Source organism: Lotus japonicus, chromosome 3 (genome assembly GCF_012489685.1).
Source record: "Lotus japonicus ecotype B-129 chromosome 3, LjGifu_v1.2".
Taxonomy (NCBI): Eukaryota; Viridiplantae; Streptophyta; class Magnoliopsida; order Fabales; family Fabaceae; genus Lotus; species Lotus japonicus.
In genome coordinates this window covers 69,360,055-69,375,205 of record NC_080043.1, presented here as the reverse complement: position 1 = coordinate 69,375,205, position 15,151 = coordinate 69,360,055, and the positions used below count along the sequence as shown (strand labels likewise).

Sequence of the window (15,151 nt, the reverse complement as noted above, 5' to 3'; positions counted from 1 at the left end):
CCTAACAACAATTGCGAAGACTTTCTGGAGAATATTAACCAGGTCACCATTCAGAAATTCTTCATCCATGTCAAAATCCTCATAGGAGATTTTATTCTCGAAATCCCTGCCCTCTTTGACACAGGGGCAGATTCCAGTTGTATCTCGGAGGGACTCATTCCCACCAGATATTTTGAGAAAACCACTGAGAAGCTCAGCGCTGCTGAAGGATCTAGACTAAAGATCAAGTATAAAATCCCCTCAGCTATCATAAAAAATGGTAGTCTTGAAATCGAAACTCCATTTCTGTTAGTCAGAAATTTGAGTCAAAAAATCATTATAGGGACCCCTTTCATTAAGAAGCTCTTCCCCTATAATACTGACGAAAACGGCATCACTGTTCAGCATCTTGGACAGCCTATCTTGTTCAAATTCTCTGAACCTCCCATAGATAAGACTTTGAACGTCATATCCTACAAGGAGAAGCAGATCAACTTCCTCAGGGAAGAAATCTCTTACAGAACCATTGAGGATCAATTGCAACAACCTTCTGTTAAATCAAGGATTGAGAATATTTTGGAAAATATTCAATCCAGCATCTGTTCTGATCTACCCAACGCTTTTTGGGAAAGAAGGAGCCATATGGTGGAACTTCCTTATGAAAAAGATTTTTCAGACAAACAGATTCCAACCAAGGCTAGGCCTATTCAAATGAATGAAGAACTTCTTCATTTCTGCCAAAAGGAAATCAATGATCTCCTTGAAAAGAAACTTATTCGCAGGAGTAAGAGCCCTTGGTCCTGTGCAGCCTTCTATGTCAACAAACAAGCTGAGATAGAACGGGGAACCCCTAGGCTGGTTATTAACTACAAACCTCTCAATCAAGCCCTTTGTTGGATTAGATACCCTATCCCCAACAAGAAAGATCTCTTAGCCAGACTGCATGATGCTAAGGTCTTTTCAAAATTCGACATGAAATCTGGATTCTGGCAAATCCAATTGCAAGAGAAGGATAGGTATAAAACTGCTTTTACTGTTCCTTTTGGGCAGTATGAGTGGAACGTTATGCCTTTTGGGCTAAAGAACGCCCCATCTGAATTCCAAAGGATTATGAACGAAATCTTCAATCCTTATTCCAAATTCACTATTGTCTACATTGACGATGTTCTAATCTTTTCCCAAACTTTAGATCAACATTTCAAACATCTCAATACGTTCATCTCTGTAATCAAAAGGAATGGCTTGGCTGTATCCAAGACAAAGGTCAGTTTGTTCCAAACCAAAATCAGATTTCTTGGTCACAACATCCACCAAGGAACCATCATTCCTATCAATAGAGCCATCGAGTTCACGGATAAATTCCCTGATCAAATCATTGACAAAACCCAACTACAAAGATTCCTGGGTTGTCTCAATTATGTTGCGGACTTCTGTCCTCAACTCAGTACCATAATCAAACCCCTTCATGATAGACTCAAGAAGGATCCTCCACCTTGGTCCGATATTCATACCAATGTGGTCAAACAAATCAAACTTCGTGTCAAGAATCTCCCTTGTCTTTATCTCCCTAATCCTCAAGCTTTCAAAATTATTGAAACTGATGCCTCTGATATTGGCTTTGGTGGTATTTTGAAACAAAAGGTTTTTGACAAGGAACAAATTATTGCTTTTACTTCAAAACATTGGAATCCTGCTCAACAGAATTATTCTACTGTCAAAAAAGAAGTTTTAGCAATCGTTTTATCTATTTCAAAATTTCAATCTGATTTGATTAATCAAAAATTCTTAGTCCGTGTAGACTGCAAATCTGCGAAAGAAATCTTACAAAAAGATGTCAAAAACTTAGCTTCAAAACATATCTTTGCCACTCGTGAATATTTGCAGGGAAGATCATAAGATGTCCTCCAGAGGAGGATCCTCCTCCTCCCGAGGAAGAGGAAGAAACAAAGAAAAGAGCAAAGGTATTATAATCTCTGACTCTTTAATCTTATCTGGGCCCACTGCCCATCAATTTGGACCCACTGTCCAAAAATCTGAGCCCACTGCTCAAAACCAATCTTCACAACCAAAACAAACCAAAGCTGATTATGCTTTATCAATTCCAACTCTCCTTGCCTTCAAACAAGCAGGCCTGGATAATGTTCCTCAGGGACTCATCAATTTACCAAATAAATCTTGGGCCAGCATCGCTGATAAAGATGATGACCTAGATCTCCAATCCCTCCAATCTTTTATTGAAAGAACAAAAAGCTTAGCAACTCATGATGGAAAGAAACCAGTTGTTGTTGCCCAATCTAGCCCAGTTACCAAATCTAACCCAAAATCGGAATATTTGACCAAAACTATCTCCAAATTCCAAACCTTGATTGAACCAGAATGGTGGGACCATTCAGGAGGGAACCTCGCCAATAAAATTGGTACTAAACTTTTCCCTGGTTATCTTGATCCAATCCACCCAAACAAAACCCAGAGATTCTATGAGTTTATCTTGGTTGATACAAACAGTGTGGATATTAAGCATTTTAGGGATAAAAATGACAACTCCCTAATTACCCACTCCACACTCCAAATTCTCCGTGTCCTTCGTCCCACTGACTTTGGACCCAATCCAAACACCTACAGAAAATTTTCCCAGAATTTTGACCCTATAGGTTTTAATTATTGGGATTACATCAAAGCTTGGGAATTTACAATCCTTGGCCTGCAAAACCAAAATTTCAAGCATTCTTGGCTCATTTACTTCAAATGGACAAACAAATATTCCTTTCCAATTTGGTTCCATTCTTGGTGGAGCTTCTTTGGTCCAACTACTGAAATCTTTCCCCCTGAAGTTCTGGAGGGATACAATCTTTTCCTGAAACATTGGGACAAAGAGTTTAACAATTATCCTGATTGTTTAAACTTTTATACAATCTTTTCCCTTTCTTGGGTATTCTCTTGGAGGTACGGTCTTAAAGCCAAACCCCAACCAATTCTCAACAAACATGCCCTTATCAAGTGGTGGAAGGCTTTTGATGCTTCCAAAGCTCACAAGGATAAAGTAATTCAATGGTTCAAAAACAACCAGAAATATCTCAAGCATGCAAGTCCGCAAACCAGCCTCTTGCTAAATCAAAAGGCCCACATCACAGCGGCCCTTGCAGGAGCTTCAACAGAAGAAGACTTGCTAAGAAATCTTCAATCTGCTCTTCAATTATTGAAGGAACCAATTAAGCAAGCCTCATCTTCAAAGGCCCCTCAACACAAAGTCTCCGAGCCATCCTCTCTTGGGTCGTCAGATTTTGTCCAAACCACAGAATCAGATGATGATGACTTCTGCTAAGTTTGTCGTCTTGTAATCATTTTTATTCTGTAATAATTCAATTTTTGTACTGTAGCAAATAGTAAAATTGACTTTTTACTGTAGCAAATAGTGCCAGTCAAATAGTACCGTCTACCGGAACTATTCAACCGGAACTATTCAAACAGTGCCCAATCTTTTCTTTAAATAGGCTCATTCTGAACCTTGTTAAGGAGAGTTTTGGATAGAGCTTAGATAGAGAGTTTAGAGAGAGAAACACTGAGAGAATTCCTTCTGTAAGTTCTCCTTCAGTTTTCCTTTCTTTCAATCTTTTCTGTTTTTAAGTTTCAGTTTTTCAGTTTTTAAGTTTCAGTTTTGTAATCTATGTTTATGTAATATATATCTTGTTCAAGTTTTATTTTCCTGTTTATGGAAGGCTGAGCCTCCTGTTTTAATTCCTGTTTTTAATTTCTGCAAGTTTTATTTTTCTGTTTATGGAAGGCTGAGCCTCCTGCTTTAATTCCTGTATTTAATTTTCTGCAAAAAGCCCCTCCGTGGTGGCGTCCTACTTCTCTTAATCCTCTTCTCATTCCCCTCCTTCTGCTTCCGACCCCCTCTTGGTATATATATATATATATATATATATATATATATATATATATATATATATATATATATATATATATATATATATATATATACACGAAGTCATTTATTTTATCAGTTAATTTGGGATTTTTAGGGTCTTGTGTATAATCTTTAGGGTTTTAATTACTTAATGTTTTATGCTGATTGTGTCAAGTTGAGTGTGCATACTTGTTATTATTTTCCTTATGTATTTGTGCATTGTTGTACCACTTTATAAAATGTAGTCTCACATGTTGTAAGTACTGTTTCACAATCGTTTAGACTTCCATTCCAAACAATATTAACAAAAATAAATAAATTTATCATATATGACGCATGACATTCGTTCAGAATTATATATTATCTCTAAAATAAGTTAAGGGAGTAGTACCTTTAAAACCCAAGAATCACCAAAAGGAGGGAGAAGAGAAGAAGAAAAATCCGTGTTACCCACCATACCCTGTCCATAACGAAAGAAAAGAAGGTTCGTGGATGCATTTCCAAAATTGTACTCTTGTTAGTTGTTACTACGTCTTATTTCATTAGTTAATTAAGGACCAAATTGCTTTAAAAGGAGGAAGAAAGAAGAAGAAGAAGTACAAAATGGAGGAGTGTTGCTCGTTGTGTGAGAAGAGAGCGGCGATACTCTGCGATTCTGACCAAGCCAAGCTATGCTGGGGTTGTGACGCTAGAGTTCACAGTGCGAATTTCTTGGTGGCCAAGCACTCCAGGGTCCTTTTATGCTCTCTCTGCAACTCTCTTACCCCATGGAATGCCTCAGGTCCCAAGCTCACTCCCACTCTCTCCTTCTGTCATTCTTGCTCTGCCCATCGACGCGCCGCCAGGCTCCGCCGTGATGATGATTATGTCAATAATGATGATGATGATGATCGAGAATATAGTTCTCATTCTCACCATGATGACGATGATGACGACGGAGACGATGATGGAGAAGAATCAGAAGAAGAAGAAGGTGGAGAAAACCAAGTAGTGCCAATGTCATAATTATCTTAGATCGTTAGTAACTTTTCCAGTTCAGATATCATAATTATCTTTTTCGTCCTTCTATTTTCGCCAGGCATTGTAACCCACTATATGCATTATCAATTATCCAATTATAGTAACAGATTGACAATAGCTGCTATCTTCCAATTTGTAGTAGTGACGTATCTAGCGTAATTGTGCAGTGGTGACAAATATACGTGGCTAGCAGTTGAAGAGTTGTGGATGTTTTGGCTTTTTTAGCACCAACACATTGTCATGGGCTATAAAGTAGTAAGAATACAGTGTATATAGAAGGCAGATTGATTGAGTGGGACTTGGTAACATATGCGATAGGTGCGTGACAAAGAATTTAAAGATAATTGAATAAAATACAATTTAATTAGTGGGATAATCTGAGTTGTGTTTTATGGTTTTCAACTTGCCATTATCTCGTTCTTTTTTTCCTTTCTGGGAGAGTAGAGTTGTACGTGCCTACGTGGAGATGGGAATTGTTGGCCGGTGAAGATGCGGTTGAATTTTATGCTTGTCATGTAGCTTAATTAGGTCGTGTGGTTATTTATGTTCAAGTATTGAATTTGAATGACATATTCTAGCTAGTGTTTGAATTTGATTCGCAAAAGTGATGTCTGAAATGGATATCATACACACGAAGTAATATTGTTCAAGACTTCAAGTAGAGATATATTCACCATTTGGTAGAGATAGCTTTTTTATTTCCCCATACACATGACTAGAACTCAATATCTTAATAAAATGAATTAAACATGCAAAAATTGAACCAACCACATGTGAGAATACATGCAATATTTTAAGTGTGAAGTTATTTTTAAACCCTTAAATTAACTTCAATGTAGTTCGCACCCTTGTCTGATCTTTCACTGTCTAAAACTGTGGTCCTCTTAGCCATAGCCCACCACTGTCATAAGCCACCAACGATGTCGTCTCTTTGAATGCCATGTGTCATGTTTCTAAGTTCCAATAGCACCGCATCGTCGCCGAGACTTATCCCCATACCAAAGTCACACTGTACAAGCTCCAGCTCTGATGAAAAGCTTCGACCTTTCATCCAACTTTAAATTGATAGCTATATTTGCCTTGGCATTTATATATATTGATGTCTATAATCCTTAGACCAACCATAGGATTGTCCAACAAAAATTCAAACCGTGTTTATTTAAGAATAAATAGTTATTTTGCTCCTAGTTTACTTGAACTACTTGGTAAAACTGTAAAAGTATTTTTTACGATTACATATATGAGATGTTTGATAAGAGACACAACTAAATGGAGATAACAATAGGTGAGGCAATTCATGGTTAATGCCTTACGCCTAAGAAAAGTTTATGGTTTTTTTTCTTTTGACAAACTTAAAATTTATGGTTCAATAACCGACAGAACTCAAGTTCATAACTCTTACAAACTAACTAATGCATAAGACAACTGAGTAAAATAATCATAAAATCAAATACAAAATGGTAGTATCTTTCTACACGACATAACCCATTCATAAGACAAGTGAGTGAAATAATATCTTAGCATGTTTGTTTCCCCATTTGCCATCAAACACAAAAGTTCTTCAAACAAAATAATTCACAAAAACAGGCTTAGATATATGTGGCAAGCCAACTTGGCCCATATTAAATGTCGAGCAGCAATTAGCAAATCAATACTTCTTTTTTGCACCAAAGATATTCCTCAATTAAAGATTAATCCCTTTTGGGAATTTTCAAGCCATGAAAATTACCAGAGACAGTGAACTCCAGCACCGCCAACAAACCTTTTTCTACATTCTCAACCAGTTTAAAAGTTGTTTTAGGGTGTGTTTGTGAAGAGGGAGAGAAGGACGAGACTTATGAGAAACCCTCCATTGGGAGATTTTAAATAGGGCCCTGGCTTTGGGTATTTATAAAAACCCTCTCTTAGTTATATTATTTATACCCCCAAATCAGAGGGTTTTGGAAAACAAGGGAACTAGGGAAGGGCTTACCTCCTAACCCCCTTCCCCTCCCCTCCCCTAAAAACTCACACCCTTAGCAAAACACTATTCTATAAGTCAACCCAACTTAAGTCTATTGATCACAAAAGATGTTCATATTGTTGACAAAATATTAAAACTCTCCTCAAACATGCATAACAGTTGCATCACATTCAGACCTAAAACCAGATAACTTCAAATCAAGCCAAGCTAAACTTCTATGTTATGCCCATAAACTACCTTAAGAATTTCCATTCAAAAAATAGAAATATTATGTTCAGAAAAAGAATTTTAATTTCTGACAGATTGCCTAATACCATACTCTGGAAATCGTTATAAAAAATAGTTTAACCTAGTTCATGTTTCTGAAGTCTGAACAATGGTTAACCTGACAAATGCCCAAAATAGAGTCAGTTCCATCAACACAGTTCTTTAAAATCTAGCTAAGTACTCATCAAGATAATCGGATCTGTCACATACAAATTGGGAAAATAACCCCAAAACAAGTCACGGACAAACTTTTACATCTACATGAAAGAGTATATACCATTTCGGAACCAAAAACAATCATCCAACAGCCTAAAGGAACCGAGATCATTCATATCAAACCATACAAAATAATCCATAATCTTTCCAGAGTTCTCACATGCAGGAAATGCTCTAAGTACAACCTGACAGGAACAGAAAGAGTTCTACAACCATTTCCACCAATCCCTTACGGATCAGCTACATTCTGCGATCCAATAAAAAACGAAAAGAAAATCAAGATGCATGCAATTTACAAAGGATTTTCATAGGAAAGCTTAAATGAAAAAGTGCACCAACAAGTGTTGAATCTGATAAATCTAATGGTCTTAAGCATTACTGGCCAGACCAACAGGTAGAATCCCAGACAGTCGCAATTATAAAGATGGTTATTTGAACATTCAAATGCACATACGAGGGACAAAATGGTTGTGAGAGCACACCTGCAGAGATTGTTGAATAATTACTTGACTCCAGCTAATCCTCTGTAAAAACCACAAACTTCATATTAAACAGAACCCTATCTGGTTTTCAAATCAAATCAAATCAATAAAGCACAATTACAGGTAAAATGAAGTTTTGAGAGAAAGAAGTTATTTCAATGAATCAACATTCTATCCAAGCAATGCAATATAAAATTCATACTAAACAGAACTCTATCCAGTTTTCACCATCATCCAGAGTAGACTAATACTATAGCATATGGCATGACAAAACCAACATGAATTGCAATTAAAACTACTCAAGCACTTGAGCCACTAATTTTAAAATTCTCTTGCTAAGCTCATCAAATGATCACCATGGTTTTCACGAAGCTCTCTCAGAAATTTTAAAAATCCAGTCCAATGTGAATTTACTCTGAATCAGAAAAGCACACTATTGAAAAATATAAAAACTAGTTGATCAAGCATGTAAAATGAACGTAAGCAACCACATCCAGTCACTTGATATCACTTTTTAGTATTTGCAATGCATTGCAGAAAGATGACAAAGGGTGCCTCCAAGGGATTCCAATTATAGACATGGCTCACTCTGCTAACAAAACCAGAAGGATTCCAGTTGTTTTACAAGGTGGCTCCCTGATGTAAGCCAAGCTTAAGAGAAGCCCTCGTCCAACTAATTCATGAATGATTTGGATGCATTTGCAAAACCACACATCATCGATCATATGGCAAACCAAACATATCACAAGCTTAACAAATAAAACCTATTCATACCATCAGAGTGGTTTACTAGACTACTAATGATCGATTACTATGCCCCTTGAAAATCCATATCTCACTCACTCAATATGCTATTCAAATTAGTTCATGAATCACGACGACACATTAATTGTCCCTGCTAACATGGACAAAAAAAATCCACACAAAAATTGAAGATAGAACCTCCCTTGATCCATCAAATGACTCAATTCTAATATCCGGAAGCCATCAACCACCAATTACCAGAACCAAAACCTCTGTTGTTCACGGGAGAATAGAACCTAAGGTCGATACACCCCCTAAATTTTACACGAATCTTCCACCTCTCTCTTCTTCTTTTTAACACATCACTCATCATATCTCCCACTTATCTCAACACAATGTACAAAATATCATTTCTGTGCTACACAAATCCCAACCCACCCTTTCAAGTTGAATAATGCTCAAGCAGCACAATCCATATTCAAATGTCAAAATCAACACCCAGTTGGGAGGCACCTCTCATCACTCTGATCAACAAAAATAGAAAGACCAATACAAATGATTCAAGCACTACAACCAAACATAGCAAGAAACTAAATTCAATTGAAAAGTCTCAGTAAAAACCTGAAAACCCTAACCTTTCTTATGTTCAGAGACAGGCTTGATGACAGCCTCTCCTTCATCACCCTCTTTGACAGCAACAACAGCATCAGCAACAACAGCATCATCCCTGTCCTCAGGATAGCGAACAACAACAACAGGGCAGACACAGTGGTGAACACAGTAATCGCTGACGCTTCCAAGCTTCCCGTCGCTACCACGGCGGACGGCGCCAAACCCGCGGCTCCCCATGATGACAGCGCTGAGTCCAAGACGCTCAACCTCGAGACAGAGACGCTCCTTCATGTCATGGTCCTTCACGATGTGGATCTTGTACGGAATCTGCGCGTCGCGTATCGGCTTCGCGATATCGGCGGACTTGGTGGCGGTGAAGGCGTCGAAGTCATCCTCCAGCTTCCGCTTGCTCAGGCTGTTGCCGCCACCGCTACCGCCGGTGTTGTTGTTGTGGTCGTTGACGGAGGTGAGAGCTTCCTCCTCGGAGTTAGGGTCGGTGTTGATGGAGAGGTCGATGGAGCCCCAATCGGCGCCGAAGAGGACGTTGGTAGGGCTGACGTGGAGGAGGATCACGGCGTCGCCGGGGCGGATGTAGTGCTGTACGGCCCAGCGTACAGCGTACGCGCTTTCATCGGAGAGGTCAACGGCGACGCCGATCTTGCGGCGGGCGCCGGCGGTGGGGGTGGGAGTTGCGGCGGTGGAAGGGTGGCGTGGGGAGGAGGGGTGGTGGATTCTGATTTGTGGGAGTTGCGGGTCAGAATCCAGTGCGGGTGCGGGTGGGTTGTTCTGCTGGGGCTGCATTTTTTGGTTTGCGAAGGGAAAGGGAGAGAATCAGAGAAGAGAGATTTCTAGATGCTTTGTTTTGTTTCGTGCTTACTAGGAAGTAGCCAGTAGGGAACTGCGTGAATCAAGGGGATGGTGTTTCTTTATTAAGCTAACTTGCCAATTGGATTAACATGGAAGAAAGAGAGAGAAAGAGAGTAAGTTGGGCTTAGTTTTATGTGGGTTGGGCCTACTCATTGAACAAAAAAATGTCTAATGGAGTGTCATTGTCTAATTTTTAGTTTTGTATTTTGTTTTCGAGTATATTCGAACAGTCTGCGAGTGTCCCCGAATGATAACTTAAGTGGTAAGAGCTATGGAACATATGAATTAGGGTAGGGAGGTCCATGAATCAAATTATCAAAATCTCTGGTGGGTGCAAATGTACTAAAAAAAAACAGTCGGCAATTATGAGACTAATTCACTCAAGACTCTAAGATCACATTAAATAGGTATATCACACTATTAATAAATCACTTCTCATATACACGGCTAACGTATCAAATTTTGAACTAAATGTTTAAGGAGTTTAGCTAGTCTAATTTTAACTTTTAAGTGTTTGAGAAGTTGTTTGAGTTGTTTATAGGGAAGGGGATTGAAAGCCCCTTGTTTGTAGTTAGAGTTGTTTATGGGGAACATGGGAATGGATGTACGGTTGAAATTTGAAAATAATGATGTTTGTTGGTTGCAACTTGCTAGAAGATTCTGCTTTATCCATTCTTACCTACTGCTATGTGTACCGAGCTGGAAGGATGCAATGTATCTTTACTATCTTTGACAAAATTTTCATCATTCTCTGTTTACATGATACAATTGACCTTTGAGCAACTTGATGATTTTTTTATTATTAAAAAATGTTTGGTTTTGGTTTGTTTTTTTATTTGACGCCATAGCATAGAGCATTTTCAGATTCTGAAGGTAGTTTGTATTGACTTGAATGAACCGAGACTGGCGGGGAATGTTTGCGAATATGTATTATGCAGGAGAATCTCTACCATCAACTTGTGGACGTGCCGGAGTGGTTATCGGGCATGACTAGAAATCATGTGGGCTTTGCCCGCGCAGGTTCGAATCCTGCCGTCCACGCTTTTTTAATTTCTTGGTATTGTTTTGGACTTTGGTGATCAAATCATCAAATATAAGGGGTTGGTTTTGGACAATAAAAAAATTGAAAACATTATTTGCCTTTTTTGCAAGTTATTGTCGAGAACCAACGCCACAACTTTTTTTTTTTTTTTAATTATCAGAACCAGAATTTTGAGTTTCACAAATTCAAACTACTAAAGTGATAAACAAATATACTTCCAGAAGTTAACATGTGAAGCATAAAATATTAGCTTTTGATGTTAAACTTTTGGAACCATATTTATTTTGCAATTTCAGAATTTGAACTTGAACTTTAAGAAGGTAAACTTTTTGTGTTTCAAAAATTGATCTTCCATAGGTTCAAAACAAATACACTTTCGGATGGTTAATGTCTGAAACACAAAATTTTAGTATTTATTTAGCACTTCCGAAACTAGAATTATGATAGCTAAATTTTCAAATTCGATGGAGAGGAAGATTATTTCTAATCTCACTCTGGCTATGTTTGGCACGTTTAGCTGATAAGTTAGTAGAAAGTTGAAAAGCTAGCTGAAAGCTGAAAGCTGATAACTGATAGCTGAAAAGCTACGTAATTTGAACAAAAGTGTTTGGTAAAACTAGTTGTTTTTTTTTTTTTTTTTGATAACAAACTAGTTGTTAAACAAGCTGAAATTGTAAAATGACATAAAATGACACACTTGTATTTTTTTCTTTGTTACAAAAGGACACACTTGTATGATTCTTTTTATATTTAACGTTACTTTATTTTCACATTAATACCTATATGATATTAATATTAAAATTATTATAAATATTTTAATTTCACTCAAATTATTTATCATCTTAAAAATATAATATTAATTTTTACTTATTTAATTTTCTATATTTTTATTAAATTAAATAGAATAAAACAAATAATTTGTAATTTGTAATATAAAATTATTTATTTTATTCTAAAGTAGTAATTATTTCTGTGCGGGAACAGTGTACATATGAGACAAGTGTGATAACTGATAAGTAAATAAAAAAAATTTTTGGTACATCGGAAAATGAGTAGGTAAATAGGTTTAATAAAAAACATATAAGGCTAAAGGTGAAATTTTGATAAAATAATAAGGATAAAAATGAGAATATATTTAATAAGCTATAAGCTTTAAGCTTTAAGCTACCTGAGATAGTTTATAGCTTAAAGCTTTAAGCTACTGAAATAAGTTACTTCACCAAACATTTTTATAGAGCTTTTAAGCTAGTCAAATAAGCTTTAAGCTAGTCAAATAAGCTATAAGCTAGTTGAAATGGCATGTCAAACATAGTCACTATTGTCGGAATTAAGCTATAAGCTATAAGTTATCTTTATAGATTTTTTTTACTAAAGAAAACAAAATTAACAGTGAAGAAGATAAAGATGTATTCAGATTTCAGGCATGGACTATGTTCGAAGTGTTAACGAATCAACCGCACATTCTAATTCTAAATCTATAAGGATAACTTTTTTTTGACAGTATCTATAAGGATAACTTAATATAATCTTAAGGGTACTAATGATATTAAAGACCATGCTCAACACAGTTTTCTTTTTTCCGTTAACTATAATTTTCGGTTATTTAATTTTGTTATGAAAATATTATAAATAAATATAAACAAGAGCATTAAAAAGCTCATTTAGCATATGATATTTGATAATATAAGCTTATACAATACAATATGAGTTTATTAGTTTGTGTAATGTTAATATTGTATTATATTAACTTATCAATCAATCTAATCTTATATTATATGATGGATTATTTAATCAAATCTACAAAGGTGAGATAAGACTTAATAATTTTGTGACATAAAAACTACTTAAAAATATTTAATCATCTATTTATGCCCCCTTTGCCACTGCCACCACCGCTGCCCTCCATCACCAACACCACTACCACCATCAGATCTTATCCTATGGCTTTTGACACATATATAGAAGCTCTACCCTCGGCTTGGCTATGGCTCCTCTACTTGATCATGTACTTTCTCCCCAGATGAGGCACCACAAAGAACCCAATTGAAGTGCAGAGTATAGCACAAAACTTTCCCCACAGAATCAACACCAGAAGACTAGTCAAAAGAAGCAAACACATGGCCGTTGTGGATCCAAAATATCCTTTTCTACTATCTCTAACATCTAATTGCTTCTGCTTTTTCACCCCAAATCCATTCATTGGAAATGACACCAAAGCCAGAGTACCTTGGGAACTACTTAAACATGTAGAAGATGATGATGAATACACGGTGAATGCAGGGGTAGTAGTTTTCTGCTCTATGTTAGAGATTCTATCACCTTCTTCTAACTTGCCGATTCTTGATTTGGAAAAAGCAGTATCCTTCTTTATTTTTCTACTTTTAACAATCTTCTTGCCCTGTAAAAGATGATCACTAGTTATCCACAAATTTAATATACATGCATGTCAACATCAACCAACATTATACACTATAAACAGATAACATTGACGGATTGACCCAAACGGTTAGTTACCACAAGCATGCATGCATTCAAATTGAGGATTATGGTGAAAAACCTAAATTAGAGAATTAACAAAGTGTAAAGAACATAATTTCAAATCCATCAATTGCACAACACAATCATTGCAGTGTGTTTGAAAATTACAAAAAAAAAATTAATAATTACCATAACATGAGATTGGTATGGCTCTATAATGTGTGTATTTCATTTTGCTTGAACGTTTGTGATTCAAAACGGAAAAGCAACAATTAGGATTCTTAGTCAAACTCAAACTTATGTGGGAAAACCTGCACTAAGACTAACCAATGATGTGTGATTCAAAGCCGCCATTAATGCCCGGCGACAACTTCTCCCTATCTTTCTCCGACGACATGCACTTTCTTTTCCTTCACCCTTCGCCGCCGTGCAAGCCGAGGACAGAATGGTTTGTAAAAACGAGCCCTGCTTCTCCGCCACGGCAATGTAAGAGAAGAGCGGGTCGACGGTTTTGGGCTTTCGACGTGGTGGCAAACAGTGGGAAAAATAACGACGTTGGCCTGTGTTGTTGGGCATGTTCGGAGGTGGTTGGTGGCGGTTGGGATTTGACGGTTGGCGAGGAAGGAGGGAGTGTTTGGATTGCGAGAAAAATGAGGGACGTGAAGAACGTGAGCATGGCATAATTAGGAGGTGTTTGAGCAAATGAAGGGAGTTCTAATTTTCTACACTACTATGCAAAGACGGAGAGTGCATGTGGGTGGGGTTTGAGATTTGGGTCCGTTTGAAGTGAGATAAACAAGAGATATGAGGTGTGGTGTGATATGAAAATGTGTCACATGATATGAAAAACAGAGAAATATTAAGAAAAAAAATAAGGGATTCACTCACTCTAGGAGTAAGTTTCTTAAGATAGCGTTTGGTAGACAGGTGAGAAGGGAACAGAACATGACACATGAGTTCCGTTCTGTGTTTGTCATGTTTTTAAGATGGAACGGAACAGAACAAAAGACTCCAGGAACGAGACACTTTGGTTCCCTGAAAAAGGGTGGAACGGAAGGGAACAGAACGAAACACTCTCTTAAAACTTTTGCAAGTTCAAAAATACCCCTAATTTATATTTGAAATTTTATGTATCTAAACAGTTTAAAATCACTTCTAAAATTGAAAGCACTTATTATATTTATAGACAAAGTTAAATGAAAATCTACTTTTTCAAAAAAAATCACTTAAAATAAAATCAATTATTTTTTCAAAAGTAAAATCAATTTTTGTAAACAATGATAGACGAGTCCATTAGATTGCGTTTGATTCAACTTATTTCGGAAAAATCACATTTTAATCAAAAAATCACTTTTTAATCAAAAAATCACTTTTAAAATAAAAAAAATCACTTTTAAAATCAAAAAATCACTTTTTTAATCAAGATATCACTTTTAGTGTTTGTTTCAGCTGAAGCTGAAAACAGATTATTTGAAACAGTTACTTTAGCTTATAATGAAAATCTATGATGATAGATGAGAGGAGATAAAAAAAGTGATTTTAATAAGAGTAGTCAAACACGAATCAACTTATGC

General features: G+C 36.6%; 3 protein-coding genes and 1 non-coding gene across 5 annotated transcripts; 2 read left to right on the top strand and 2 right to left on the bottom strand.

The window, feature by feature from the left end:
• Positions 1 to 4,293: 4,293 nt before the first annotated feature.
• Positions 4,294 to 5,046, top strand: LOC130742397 (B-box zinc finger protein 32-like). Its single transcript, XM_057594497.1, has one exon. The coding sequence runs from the start codon at positions 4,490 to 4,492 to the stop codon at positions 4,889 to 4,891; it is 402 nt and encodes a 133-aa protein (XP_057450480.1). The 5' UTR covers positions 4,294 to 4,489; the 3' UTR covers positions 4,892 to 5,046.
• A 2,248-nt stretch (positions 5,047 to 7,294) lies between these two features.
• Positions 7,295 to 10,141, bottom strand: LOC130745506 (universal stress protein PHOS32-like). 2 transcript variants are annotated; one of them, XR_009021794.1, is made up of 3 exons: positions 9,214 to 10,141; positions 7,807 to 7,876; positions 7,295 to 7,599 (listed from the first exon to the last, which is right to left on the bottom strand). XR_009021794.1 is itself a non-coding variant. In XM_057597801.1 (3 exons), the coding sequence occupies exons 1-2, from the start codon at positions 9,989 to 9,991 to the stop codon at positions 7,869 to 7,871; spliced, it is 786 nt and encodes a 261-aa protein (XP_057453784.1). In that variant the 5' UTR covers positions 9,992 to 10,141; the 3' UTR covers positions 7,295 to 7,599; positions 7,835 to 7,868. The 2 variants fall into 2 exon arrangements, 1 of the variants encoding a protein (XP_057453784.1); XM_057597801.1 differs by having other exon boundaries at positions 7,835 to 7,876.
• Positions 10,142 to 11,016: 875 nt separating this feature from the next.
• On the top strand, positions 11,017 to 11,098 carry TRNAS-AGA (transfer RNA serine (anticodon AGA)). The gene has a single exon. It is a non-coding gene; the product is annotated as a tRNA-Ser (tRNA).
• A 1,664-nt stretch (positions 11,099 to 12,762) lies between these two features.
• LOC130742393 (uncharacterized) lies at positions 12,763 to 14,237 on the bottom strand. The gene is made up of 2 exons (XM_057594495.1): positions 13,905 to 14,237; positions 12,763 to 13,497 (listed from the first exon to the last, which is right to left on the bottom strand). Exons 1-2 carry the CDS (start codon positions 14,151 to 14,153, stop codon positions 13,093 to 13,095), a joined length of 654 nt encoding a protein of 217 aa, XP_057450478.1. The 5' UTR covers positions 14,154 to 14,237; the 3' UTR covers positions 12,763 to 13,092.
• Positions 14,238 to 15,151: the final 914 nt, after the last annotated feature.

Bases quoted from the DNA above. Each gene is read 5' to 3' on its own strand.
- LOC130742393 (XM_057594495.1), bottom strand. From the start codon at position 14,153: ATGCCCAACAACACAGGCCAACGTCGTTATTTTTCCCACTGTTTGCCA. The intron at 13,498-13,904 runs GTTAGTCTTAGT...CATCTTTTACAG, and splicing joins CTTTGAATCACACATCATTG to GGCAAGAAGATTGTTAAAAG.
- LOC130745506 (XM_057597801.1), bottom strand. From the start codon at position 9,991: ATGCAGCCCCAGCAGAACAACCCACCCGCACCCGCACTGGATTCTGAC.
- LOC130742397 (XM_057594497.1), top strand. From the start codon at position 4,490: ATGGAGGAGTGTTGCTCGTTGTGTGAGAAGAGAGCGGCGATACTCTGC.